The sequence below is a fragment of the Giraffa tippelskirchi genome, chromosome 5 (assembly GCF_054371585.1).
Source record: "Giraffa tippelskirchi isolate mGirTip1 chromosome 5, T2T-mGirTip1v1.2.pri, whole genome shotgun sequence".
NCBI classification, from domain to species: domain Eukaryota; kingdom Metazoa; phylum Chordata; class Mammalia; order Artiodactyla; family Giraffidae; genus Giraffa; species Giraffa tippelskirchi.
Window position 1 is genome coordinate 186,822,450 of NC_137279.1, and position 13,231 is coordinate 186,835,680.

The 13,231-nt window shown below is 49.6% G+C and overlaps 1 protein-coding gene and 1 non-coding gene across 6 annotated transcripts in view; both read left to right on the forward strand.

Moving 5' to 3' along the window:
- Positions 1 to 12,011, forward strand: part of ATG16L1 (autophagy related 16 like 1) — a 44,725-nt gene extending 32,714 nt beyond the window's left edge. For 4 of the 5 annotated variants that reach the window (XM_081491018.1, XM_081491019.1, XM_081491020.1 and 1 more), the window contains 6 exons: positions 3,475 to 3,595; positions 3,869 to 3,974; positions 5,961 to 6,110; positions 6,212 to 6,259; positions 7,041 to 7,142; positions 7,938 to 9,467. In XM_081491018.1, coding sequence (XP_081347144.1) covers positions 3,475 to 3,595; positions 3,869 to 3,974; positions 5,961 to 6,110; positions 6,212 to 6,259; positions 7,041 to 7,142; positions 7,938 to 8,031 — 621 coding nt within the window. In that variant the 3' untranslated portion in view covers positions 8,032 to 9,467. Of the gene's footprint in view, positions 1 to 3,474; positions 3,596 to 3,868; positions 3,975 to 5,960; positions 6,111 to 6,211; positions 6,260 to 7,040; positions 7,143 to 7,937; positions 9,468 to 11,280 lie in introns of those variants that run through there. The other variant, XM_081491017.1, reaches the window with a different exon arrangement.
- Positions 1,663 to 1,924, forward strand: LOC145508138 (small Cajal body-specific RNA 6). The gene has a single exon (XR_014055397.1).
- Positions 12,012 to 13,231: the final 1,220 nt, after the last annotated feature.

Here is a 13,231-nt window from a genome sequence, read left to right on the forward strand (position 1 = left end):
CCATCTCATCCTCTGTCGTCCCCTTCTCCTCCCGCCTTCACTCTTTCCCAGCATCAAGGCCTTTTCAAAGGAGTCAGCTCTTCACATCAGGTGGCCAAAGTATTGGAGTTTCAGCTTCAACATCTAGTCCTTCCAATGAATATTCAGGACTTATTTCGTTTAGGATGGACTGGTTGGATCTCCTTGTAGGAGCTAAATTCCATACCATTGAGAGCATGGAGATGGAACTAGCTAGCTTCATTCACGTTTTGTATGACTGGCCAAGAACAAGATAAGCAGAAATCCAGAGTTTAGAAGTAACACATGTGAAGAGCTAGGAAATAAGTCACAAAGAAGCCTTACACTCATAGATGTCCATTGCAGTATCATTTCTGATTGTGAAGCTTTTAAAGGGATCTAGGTGTCTGCTGGCCAAGAAAGTTTCAATTAGATTATAATTTGATTACTTGAAGACTGTTTACCTATTATAGACTGTTTGCCTATATTAATTACATGACAAAAACTCTAGAGGGTCAGCTGTGTGCCATGTGCGTGGGTCACCCTTCTAAGCAGCATGAGGAAGAGATTAGTCTTTCACAGATTTAGAGACCCAGGGTATTCTGGCCAAACAGCGGGACCCCCAAACCATATATTTTCAGCTGTCACATGGAAAATTGCTTGTGCCGTGAAGTTAAAAGTGGATTCCCAAGCTATGCAGTTTTGAATGCAGTGGGTTACAAAACTAACACAACATTGTAAAGCAGTTATACTACAATTGGGTGAAAAAAATGTACAAAAACAAAAATGTAGTGGATAAATATGTAGGGATATTTCCGTATTAACACGCAGTCAGGGTCAGCACAATGAGTGCACTGGCGATGCCCACTTAATGAGCAGTGTCTTTTCCTCCCTGTGTGTGTGAAATGCGATTTTAATTTTTTGGTGAAATTCTTTTTTACTAACAGCTTACATAGCATAAGAAGTACCTGCATGAGTTTTTGTTCTCTCCCCAGGGTTTTTGCAGACTAGATGACTTCTACTGAGCATTGTTCAGTAGAACACGTTAAATAAACTGTATTTAACATAAGCTTTGTTGCTAGAGCTTTCTTGATCTTTTCAGAAGGATCAGTAGGGAGTTGTCACACAGCCTCAGCACGGCTGCCACCTGGCTGGCCACGATTGTAGGATGCTGTTCCAGCTTCAGAGAGGTTTAAACGTGAGAGGAAGGAGTCATGGAGTCCGCTGGGCAGACTTCCCTTTCTAAAAGGGGAAGTACATGCGGCCCTGAGCTTTCTGTTCCTGTGATAATGTGGAGTTGTTCTACTGGGCAGAGAGGGAAGATTGGTTTCTAAAATGTTAACTCTCAACTTTGAGGTCTCAGCTTAGGGATTTGGAGTGAAACCCAGGAAGTTAGCAGTTATAGTAAGTATATTAGGGTCTTTTAGAAGCTGCCTTTTAGGGTGGTGAGGATGGTATTCCCTGGCGAACCAGTGGCTACTATGCCACACTTTCACTGCCAAGGGCCCAGGTTCAGTTTCTGGTTGGGGAACTAAGATCCATCATCCCACAAGCCTCGAAATACAACCAAAAAAAAGCCCTTTTGGAAAAAAAAAAGTTATAAAAAACACTGGTGACTACCTGAATGCCCTCTGAGCCTCTGAGATTTCCACACGTAAATATGTTAATCCATATTGAAAAATAGGAAAGGGGCTGACTCCCCAAGTCCTTTCCTGGCATCCCTGCCACCCCCAGCCGCCTCTCCCCTTGGGCTCCAATAGTACAGTGATGGGCAGAGGGCAGCGACCCTCAGTTACGACCCAGTGTTGCCTTCCTTGGCCACCCAGGAGAGACACCATGGCTGGCATCCCACAGCTGGTCACAAAAAGATGTGATTGTTGGAAATGCTGGACTCTGTGGCTGTGGTCTGACGTTTCAAGCTGAGACCTCTGATTGAAAAACCCCTGGAAGTCTTAATTGTTTATTTAAAGAGTCCTGATGTTCCCTTTTATAAATTATGCATCCAGTGATCCTGCCTGTTCTGACTTTAAATAGGAAACTGACTTTTTATAATTCAGACTTCCAGAAAGTGGCAAGAATAATACAGACAGGTATCTGTAATAGCGCTTATTTCAAGAAGGTGATCATCCCCTTCCCCCTTTTTTAAGTTGTGTAATTAGCCTTGATAGAGGATGCAGATTCAGCAAGTTTCTACATGTGTTTTTTTTTTAACTCTTGGGAGAAGACAAACATCTTATTTTTCTGTAACACACAAGATTAAAGAGGCAGCATAAATCTAATAATATTAAATACCATTAGTATACGCATTGTTCTTTTCCATTTTGTTGGCTAATAAGACTAGATGCAGATATCCTATTTTTATTTGCTTTCAGTATGCTGTCTTTAGTAGAGCCTTTACTGAGTACTTCATTACACTTTTTTTATGCGTCCTTTTTTTTTTTAAATTGACCTACCACACTGTTAGTCCCAGATGCACAAAATAGTGGTTCATTATTCCTATACATTGCCAAATGATCATCACGATACATCCAGCTATCATCTGTCAGCGAAGTCATTGCAGTATTATTAACCGTACTCCCTGGCTGCAGATCCCATCCCTGTGAATCCTTTTGTAACTGGAAGTCTGTACTTCTTTCTCATCTTTTTTCTCATACCCCCCACTCTTCCCACAACCATCAGTATGTTCTCTATATCTGAGTCTGTTTCTGTTTTGTATGGTGTTAAATTTGGTTTTTAGATCCCACATATAAGTAAAATTGTATGGTATTCGTTTCCATCTGACTCATTTCACTTAGCATAATACCATCTAGGTTCCTCCATGTTGTCACAGATGGCAAAATTTCATTCTTTTTTTATGACTTGATACTCCATTGTATGTATTTACCATGTCTTTATCCATTTGTCTACCATCAGGCCCTTAGCTTGCTTCCATATCTTAACTGTTGGGATTAATGCTGCAGTGAAAATAGAGGTGCATATATCTTTTCAAATTAGTGGTTTTGTTTTCTTTGGAAAAAGTACCCAGAAGTAGAATTGGTGGATCATACGGGGGTTTCGGGTTTTTTTAATTTTTGGAGGGCTTTTTCATACAGTGTTCTTAGTCGCTACACCAGCTTACATTTCTCATGTATCTGTTAATGTGTGTTTTTTTGAAAAATGTGTGTTTGGCTCCTCTGCCTGCTCTTCACTTATTCTGAGGATGTGGTCATGTGAAGTTTTAGTGGATTTTTTATTTTTCTATTACCTTTTTTTTTTTTGTTTATGATGGGAGATTTACCCTCTTCCTCTTGATGCCTCACCCGTGGGAAGTGCCCAGAGACAGGCTCTCTGGGTGTTTCCCTGAGCCGCTCACTCTTTTGCCTCTGAGTTCTCCTGACTGGACCTCAGGGTGTTCGGAGGCACTGGCTTCCAGGCAGTTGGCCCCTGACTCCCAGCGTTGCACCCAGAGGCTCACCCTGGCTATGTTCTGTCTCCTAGCACACGCTCACGGGACACAGCGGCAAAGTGCTGTCTGCCAAGTTCCTGCTGGACAACGCGCGTATCGTTTCTGGAAGTCACGACCGGACCCTCAAACTCTGGGATCTACGCAGCAAAGTCTGTGAGGAAATTCAGTCTCTGTGTCTGTGAATGATTCAGTACTAACCGCGGAGCTGTTTGTTTCTGTGTTAAAGCCTGCATTAATGTGATACACTTTGAATTTCAAGTCTGGTCTCATGTTGGGTGGCGATGATGTAGGAACTGTTTTTCAAGTTTGAAGCTTCATTTAAATAAATAGTTCCAATGACTTAAGTGAGGGTGAGAGGGCAGCGGTGTTAGGTGCCCAGCCACGGAGGGGCCTCTGCTTGACTGCTCGTGTTTGGTTTTCTTTCAGGCATAAAGACGGTATTTGCGGGATCCAGCTGCAATGACATTGTCTGCACAGAGCAGTGTGTGATGAGTGGGCATTTTGACAAGAAAATTCGTTTCTGGGACATCCGGTAAAACACCCAGGAGCTTGGTGGGGAGGCAGATGAGAGGGCAGTAGAACTGTGATGGTGTCTTGTGTGTGGGTTGTGCTTCTGCCCTGGAAATGGCGGAAATGGGCTCCAGTTGACATTATCTTCCCTGTTGGGTACTCTTTACCCTGCAGTAGAATGTCACAGTTGTCACCTCTGAGCATGCCCTGTGTCCTCACTAGTCACTTTACCAGCTGCTAGGTAAAACAGTTGAACAACTAGGTTGTCAGGTAGATTCAAGTGTAACTGGGGAAACCGACATACAGGTCTGTGGGGTGTGCTGACCGACATACAGGTCTGCGGGGTGAGCCGACCGACATACAGGTCAGCGGGGTGTGCTGACCGACATACAGGTCTGCGGGGTGTGCTGAAGCAGGGCTAGGCACCGCTGTTCAAGGATGTTAAAGACTGTCTCTCAAGATGAGTCTGGACAAGAGCCAGCTTCATGTTGCAGAAGAGCCCCAGAGGGCAGCTGGCAGGGTGAGTCAGGCGAGGGCAGACGAGACTAACAGGGTGGGTGGGATCGGATTGCCGCAGGCTTTGGACACCATTGATGAATGACTTGATCTTATAAGCTGTCAGGTGTTTAGCAAGAGATTCCTTCACAAGAGTCTGGTAGATTACATTGGCAGTTTTAGAGGGTGTCTGAGGAGCAGGGAAGTCACTGAAGCCTTGAGGAGCTGAACTCAGGGCAGTAGAGGGCGATGTGGGGCTGGAGTTGGCTCCTGGGAGAGTTTGGACGGAGCTCGTTACAGGTTAGATGTGGAGGGTGAGGAAGGGGAGAAAGAAGTAAAGCAAGATGGAGAATAAATGACAGATTGAGGGAAAGGATGCAGTGAACATATTTAGAAAAGGGCATTAATTGGCAGCTTCTAACAGTATTTGGGAAAACAGCAGAATTTTTGAGAAGTTGGATGGGAGAAAAATTGAGACATCCTCACAGGAGGTCTTGGAAAACACGAGAGTGGATTCGTCACAGCTGATGTGTGAAGCGACAGGCGGGCAGCACTCAGGGAGCATCCGAGGAGGGCTGAGTGGCTGGACATGGAAAGAGAGCTGGGGGTCTCGGTGATGGGCCAGGTATGGGGAGTAAAGGGGGAGGCGTCTAGTCAGGATGAGCTTGGGTTGGTTAGAGGCAGGTAATTGGTGATGAGTTTCAGGTGTACTGGTGGCTGACAGTTGAAGTATGGAATTGTAGAGCTAAGCTGGATGTTAGAAGGCTCCTGGTCCATCCCCTATTTTAACAGATGAAGGCCCCGAGTCCCAGGAGGTGGAGTGACAGCAATAAACTCTCTTACTTCATTATGGTTTAGGATAGGAAATCTTTTCATTGAAAGTTTACAACAAAATGACCACAGAAGGGTTTGCAGCTTCTTTGGCTGTATCACCAGCAGGACCCAGTCCAGGATTGCTGTTCACAGACCTGGCGTGGACCGCGGCCCAGAGGAGAACTGGGGGAAGAAAAGGAAGAAGATGTGGCCAGGGTGTCTGGGCTCCATGTCTAGAGTTGCCAGGATGGGTTGGAGGGCCTGGGAGCTGAACTTTGTGTGGCAGGATCCCTGGGGGAGTCCACACTTGTCCGTAGAAGGCAGCCCAGAGCCGCTAAAGCAGATTTACATATCTTTGGACAAGCTGAAATGATAAAATTAAAGTAATACAAATTAAACATTAAACAGTAGCCCTGCTTAGTTAATACTGATCAGAAGCTCTGATTGGCAATTACTGTATTTCAGAAATGAGCAAGGAAATTAATTCTTACCAATTGTAGAGTTCTGATACTCAAAACTACTTAATAAAAGCCGAGGCTGAGGTTGTTTGTGGTGTGGGAGCGCTTTCGCTGTCCTTGAAGAGTAGTGCATTCTCGTTGAATTAACTACCCTTCCCGCTCCATGGCATGCCATCCTGCGTGGCATGGGGAAGTTCTGACCTTTCTGTTACATTTTCTCAGATTTTCCATCTTTTTCGTAGATCAGAGAGTATCGTCCGAGAGATGGAGCTCTTGGGAAAGATCACTGCCCTGGACCTAAACCCAGAAAGAACTGAACTCCTCAGCTGCTCTCGAGATGACCTGCTGAAGATTATTGACCTACGAATAAACGCTGTCAGGCAGACATTCAGGTAACTGAAGACACTCTGGTTGGGTTTCCAGGGGCCTGCCTGCGCTCTCACCCTGAGTGGCGTGGGCTCTAGGGTAATGGTGCCTTGTCGTCTTGTTTCAGTGCACCGGGCTTCAAGTGCGGCTCCGACTGGACGAGAGCTGTGTTCAGGTTAGTGGGGAGGGGCGCCTCCTGCCCCAGGCCGCCCACCCCAACACGGCTCATCTCAGGTTAGAGCAGGGGCCTTCTCCCACTGGAAAATGAGCCAAATCTGTACAGTGTCTCCACGCAAGCAAGTATCCAGGAGCGGACCTGCAAGTTCAGTCCTGGACGTTGCTGTCACTCCCTCTTTCTAAAGTGTCCCTTCTGTGACTGAGAATGTGTGCCATCCCGGAAGCTGCGGTGATTGACTGGTTTGTTCACCTCTGTGTACTCATTACAGAAGAGCTCTGAGAGCTTTTTGGGAAGGGTGGGGAGTCTCCTGGAACACAGTGGAATGGGCTCCCTCCCTTCCCTGTTCTCCCATCTTGAGTGTGGCCATTCTCGCAGACACACTGCCACGGTCAGGGCCAGTACTGTGGAGAAGGACCTCCACACGTCCTTCCTTTTCTTCTTTCACTGAACCGTGTGACCAGGCAGTCCACCAGCTGAGGGAAGCCCTTCACCGCTTGGGGTTGCCTTTGACCCCCCGTGTGCTAGAGATGACTGGGGACTTGCGTCCCCAGAAGTACTGCGGTGGCACCATTTCTCATTAGCTGGTGAGGCCAGATAACAGTCTATCAGCTTTCAGCCGAAATGGCTGTGGATAGCATCTTGGGGTTCCTGGGTACTCAGGAGTGGTCATGAGTTTGACTCATAAGCGAAGAGCAACTCTGACTTCCTGGGGAGAGGTCCATGAGGACGCTGACTTGAGAGTGGGTGACGGACACCGTTTCTCTTGTGTGTCCTCCAGCCCTGACGGCAGTTACGTGGCAGCAGGCTCGGCCGAGGGCTCGCTGTACATCTGGAACGTGCTGTCCGGGAAAGTGGAGAAGGTCCTCTCAAAGCATCACAGGTAAGACGGCAGCCCCTGTGAGGTGCTGAGCAGGCCTGTGGCTCCATCCCAGGGGCCGGTGCTCTCCCGGCGTGGACCCGGGTCGACCCCACGAGGGGTCTCTGCCACGAGCAAGGTCAGTGGAGAGAAGCTGAGGCCGTTCTCAGCGGACCGCAGACAGCCGGGTCCTGCTCATTTACGTTACAAAATGTCCCAGTAGGACGGCCACTGGGGAAAGGCTTGGAGCCCTGCATTCTGCCTCTTTGTCGTGTGCGCGCCCCTGCTTCCTCCCGCCCTTTCACTGCTCTCCTCTGCGGCCCCGTCTCCCTTCTAGTCCCTTTCCTCAGGGGGTTGACTGCTTGTGACCACTGGTTTTCGCATACTTGACACCAGGCGCCTTTCTCTCTCAGCTTCATCCTGTCCCCACAAGCTCAGCTGCTGCTGAGAACGCGGGCCCGGGGCCGCCGCTCACCGCCCCCACCGTGGTGGCACGTCTCCCGCCCCCCAGCCAGGCGCCCTGAGGTGCTCCTCAGAGGCTGCAGTGTGGCTCTTAATTCACTCAGAGCTACTCCCTGAGGGTAAATGTGTTAAGGCCTGGCTCCCTTCCTTCCTAAACTGCCTCCTAGAATCACGGCGGGCTTCCTCCCAAGTTCTTTGGCTCTGTAAGCGCCTGTCTGTGCATGGGGGGCCACACTGGCAAGTAAACTGGCTGTTGGGACAGGCCTGACTGACTCCCTGATGGCCAGAGAGCCTTGGAGGGAGCCTGGCGCTCGGCTCCCTGAGGTCTCACCTGTGTCCCCACCTCTCCCTTTGAAGCTCCTCCATCAACGCGGTGGCCTGGTCCCCTGCTGGCTCCCACGTGGTCACTGTGGACAAAGGAAGTAAGGCTGTGCTGTGGTCGGAGTATTGACAGCCCCTCGTCGGGAGAGAGCAGATCTGGAGCTGGAGAAGCAGGCGGGCCTCACAGCTCTGTCCTGGCAGTTGGCGTGTTGGGTGTGGCTTTGACCTCCCGAGAAGAGCTTGAGCCAGGGGCCCCGTGGCCTGCCTGCGAGCAGGGTTCCTGAGGGTCACGGCTGAGGCCCCTCCCAGCCTGAAAGAGTTAACACTGAAAACACTGACGCTGCGGTCCCTCAGCCAGGGGTTCGGGGTCTTGCCCTGATTCGAGGGGGAAAAAACAACACTACTGGCGCCTGCCTCGCATACCTCAGTGCGCTCCTCCTGGGCGGCAGTGCCAAAGACGCCCCCACACCGGGGCGTTGGTTCTCCCCCGTGCTTCCTCCCGTCCTCCGAGGTCGGTCCTGGCCTGATGCATGTCCTGTCACCTTGGGTCGTTTTCCCAGGGAACCTGCTTTAATCATTGGATCAACAGAAACCCAAACAGGACCCCCAGCCCTGCCCTCAGGTAGCCCGTGGGGGCTTCCCCGATCTCTGAGGAGACGTGGGCCTGGGGTTCTCCCTGCTGCTCTGGGTCTGTATTAGAGACTCTTAATTCTGGTCTCATCTGATCACTGTTGGAATTTCCCTAGCTCTCCCGAAGTGTTCTTGGAAAGCAACTGTTCTTCAAAACTGCCTCTCCCCACCCCTGCCGCCAACAGTTCTACATATCTATTTCTTGACTAAGAAATAAATCTGTTTCATTTAAAAAAAAAAATTGGGGGCGGGGGTAGGAGAGGAAGCACAAAACACTTTTTCCAGAAGAGCGGGTGTGCTGTCAGTCAGTGAAGACTGATTTCCCGAATCACCTGGAACTTCCAGCTGCCGGCCCGCCACCTTCTTCCCGCCGTGCTGGGGTGAGGGTGGCTGGTGGCTGGGATCCGAGGCCTCGGGTGTATTGTCCCTGAGCCAGCAGTTCCGGGTCGTGCCCCTTTGCCAGGCCTACGTGCAATACCCCCTCGGTGCTTTAGTGCAGGAAGCCCATTCCAGGAAGCATGGGAATGCCATCTTTAGATTTCGGGACGTGTGACTAGGCCAGGGAAAAACTGGCCTGTGCAGTTGAAAAAAAAAAAACATGTATCTTTACCATCTTACTTGTTTATAAAATTTTAGTTTCTTGAGTGGCTGAAACACCATTATTTTTTATCACTTACTCATTTGCACTTTATTTTTTTTCCTTCCATACTCGTTCTCCAGACAGTTGTTGGGGGTGAGTGCTAGGGCAGGGCGAGGGGGTGAGGTTCACATGCCCCGTTTCCCCTGCCCTTGCCTCCCTCATTTGCTGTCCAGAGGACTTGCATTGAGAGGAGTTGAAGTTCACAGGCCAGGGCACATCTTTTATTTATTTAATTATGTTGCCCAACAGAACTTGATTGTAAATAAAAGAAGAAATCTGTTGTATACTTTTCAAAACTTCATGCCTCTTGGTGGTTATTATTTTCTTCTTCATCCTAAGGGCAAAAAGTTGTGTCTTTCATTTACTTTCCGGGTACTCATTCATTTGTAAATAATGGTTAATACTTTGCCAAGTGCCTTTCCTCATTTTTCATTGTTACTGCTGTGTATAAACGTCAGTGTTCCAGTTTCACGTTATTCACAGATCTTAACTGAATCTAGAGAAGGCCCTCTTCGGGATTTTGGTAGCTGCGTGGTGTGCTCCATGCTGTGGCCGTAGGAGTCCTGGTCCCCACAGTGGAGACGCTATCCATAGGACAGATCATGAACTGTACCAGTCTCCCAGCCTCCAGGCCTCTTCTGTGCTGAAGGGGCATAAATTTCCTCACTGAGGAGTGATTTATTAAAAGCAACTCAAGATATCTAGAATCAGCCTTGTACCATAACAAATTAGGGTCTCCCTGGAGTGTTCCCCAGCTCCTGAGGACCTCTGTCTAGCCCATCACCACACAGTCGCCCAGCAACTCGAGTTGGGGTTCCATCATGATCTAAAGTCTCGGGGGTGGCCAGACAGTGGAAGGAGGGGAGCCCATGGCAGTCACCTTCAAGGAGATAAGTCATTCTTCAGAAAAGCTGAAAGCAAGCAAGCCAGTAGCCTGACTGCCCTGTTTTCCTTGACTTTGCAGGGGAGCACATCTGCTCTCTGCTTCTGGCAAGCTCTCTTCAGCTCACCCGACCGTCAAGGCTGGGGTACGGGGCGGGCTCCCACCGTGGTGGAACATGCTTCCATCCACCTCATGGTCTGTTCTCTGTCTCTCAGGTTCTCCGGGCCCCTCCCCCAGTGCTCCTGGTTCCATTGGTCAGGGTGGGAGTGGGCATGGGAGTTTTTAAAATTTGCCTGAGCGAATCCTGGCTGGTTGGAACTGGGATGGGCTTTGATCCAGACATTAGCCTGTCTCTGGTTGACAGTTCAAGACTTAAAATTTATATTCCCAGGAATTCCCTAGCAGTCCGGTAGTTAAGACTCAGCACTTCCTCTGCAAGGGGCATGGGTTCAATCCGCAGTCAGGGAACTAAGATCCTGTATGCCACCTGACACAGGCAAAAATAAAGTTTATATTCCCTCAGTCATTTCCCAGAATCATGTGATGTATGAAGTTCTGTATCTGTCTTGTAAAGCACACACTGTGCACACATTCACCTTTATCTGACAAACCTAATAAAGCCCTAATGTGTCTTCACATCATGGCACACAGGAAATTTCATGTGGACCCTGGGCAACGGAGTGGCCTGCCCCGACCCCGGGAGCATGTGTGCTGGGAAAGGCCACGTTTTGCAGGTGTGCCAAGCTCCTTGTGTGCCTTCACACCTGTGGCACGACCTCGGTCAACCGTGACTTTGGGGAACGAGACCACGGTTTGAAGCTCACGGCCTGGGCAGAGCCCTGGGAGAGGAAGGGGGCAGTGAGGAAACCTGCAAGTCATGCCTGTTTTCATAAGGAGTCTTGGATGGTAAGACGGAAGCTGTGGCTCTCGAATTCTGTCAGAGCTGAAGGGTCTCCTGTCACAATTGGGGGAGAGCTTCCTGGCTAAGCAAGAATCTGTTCCGGAGTCCTGGCCCCCAGGCGGGCACTGGTGCCCTGGGACATCCACCTCGCCCACCCACAGTGTAAGGCGGCAGAGGTGCCTCTTCAGGGGGCAAGCTGCCTAGGTTTGTCTGTACTACGTCCTTGTGTGTCTTACTAAAACCCCATTCACTAGAAATCCCCAGTTTCAAAGCCAGTAAACTTTGGAAATCTTGAGTAAAGTGAAGCATACCTTTATTCACATAGATTCTGTGGAAACACGTCGGACGTGTGGTGCGTGTCGGTGAGAGTGGACTTGGATCCAGAAGACGATTCTTGCCTCCCGGAGCTCTGGTTTCCACCTGTGCCTCTGAACTTCCCTGCGTCCCTTCCAGACGCTCCTCCGTCCTCTCAATGGTCTGGCCACGGTGGGGCCTTCAGCTGCTCCCAGCTCTCCTTCATGGATCCTGCTGGGGGCCAAGCTGCCCTCTTCCAACCCTGAGGGGAGGGCGTGATGGGAGCGTCCACGTCTGGAGGACCCAGAACCCACAGGGGTGGAGGAAACGCCAGTGTCCGAGCCCCCTTCCTGCCTCTCAGTAATTTTGCCAGAGTATTTTACAGCAAACCTCAAGTATGCCATTTCTCCCATAGATCAGCATGCAACCTAATAAGGACACCATGCCATAATTACACCTCAGAATTAACAGAGACCCAGTGTCGTCCACCACTGTGTCAGGAAGATCCCCTGGAGAAGGAAATGGCAACCCACTCCAGTATTATTGTTTGGAAAGTCCCATGGACAGAGGAGCCTGGCAGGCCACAGTCCATGAGGTCGCAAGAGTCGGACACGACTGAGCGACTTAACGACAACAACAGTGTCATCCACGATCCAGTCCATGTTCGAATTCTCCTGATGGTGCCAATGTTTCTTACCATCAGCTTGCTTAAGTCAAGATCCAGTTCGTTTTTGCTGCATAACAAAGTGCCATGACATGTAATGGTTTCAAACGAGCATCGTTTCTGGGAGCGGGCATAGACAGCTGGGTTCAGGGAGACTGGTAGAGGGCGGCCCCCTTCTTATCTGACCGTTAATTTGCCATCAGCAAGGGAAACAAGGATGGTGCAATAAGAAGGCAGGTATCTGGCACCATTTGTAGGTCTGCCTGGTCACCTTTGTTACCCACTGGTTGGAGCAGACGGCATGGGCAGCCCTGCCTGCCTCTGCGGGGCACTGCCCAGCAGCGTGGGGACACAGAGGACAATCTCCACAGCGGTTCTGGCACCTGAGGTCCCAGCTGGATTTGGTTGACTTTCCTCACATAAGTGATGTCTGTATCCCACATGGGAACATTGTAGGCTTCCCTGGTGGCTCAGTGGTAAAGAATCTGCCTGCAATGCAGGGGACCCAGGTTCAATCCCTGGGGCAGGTATATCCCCTGGAGAAGGAAATGGCAACCCACTCCAGTCTTCTTAGCTGGAAAATCTCATGGACAGAGGAGAGCCTCGTTGGCTACATAGTCCATGAAGTCACAAAGAGTGAGACACGATTGAGGCCCTAAACCACCACCACCGCCGCCGCTAGAAACATTCGCCCTGGAGGTTGCTGTGTGCCAGGCCCTGTGGATTTGCTCCCACCCTAGAAGCAGGGAAGAGAGCAGGGGAAGTCAGGCTTTGGGCTTTGTTTCTCCAGAGAAACGGACTTAAACAGTAGATAGGTATGCTTGTGAGCCAGGCCCGTAAGAAGATAGGCTGTACGCAGTCCAGTTTCTAAATAACCATACGAAGGACTTATATAGTGGTCCAGTGGCCAAGAGTCTGAGCTACCAATGCAAGGAGCCGAAGTTTGGTCCCTGACAGGGAACTAGATCCTGCAACTCAGTTCTCAAGCCACAACTCAAGATCCTACAGACTGCAGCTAAGACCCAGCACAGCCAAATTAAATGAAAACCACACGTTCTCTGCTCCCTGAAGGGGCAGCAGAGGTTCTAAGCGGTCGTAAGCCAGAAGTCTCAGAATCAACCATATCTTTGACTTTCAAGTAATGCTAAGCACATAGTGGGTACTCTATTAAATAAAGTTTCTATTTAATAGAATTGAATCAGCAAAAAAGAGACAGGCTTCCCTGGAGGTCCAGTGGTTAAGTCCGCCTTGAAATGCAGGAGATGGGATCGATCCCTGGTCTGTGAAGATCCCACATGCCACGGAGCAGCTAAGCATG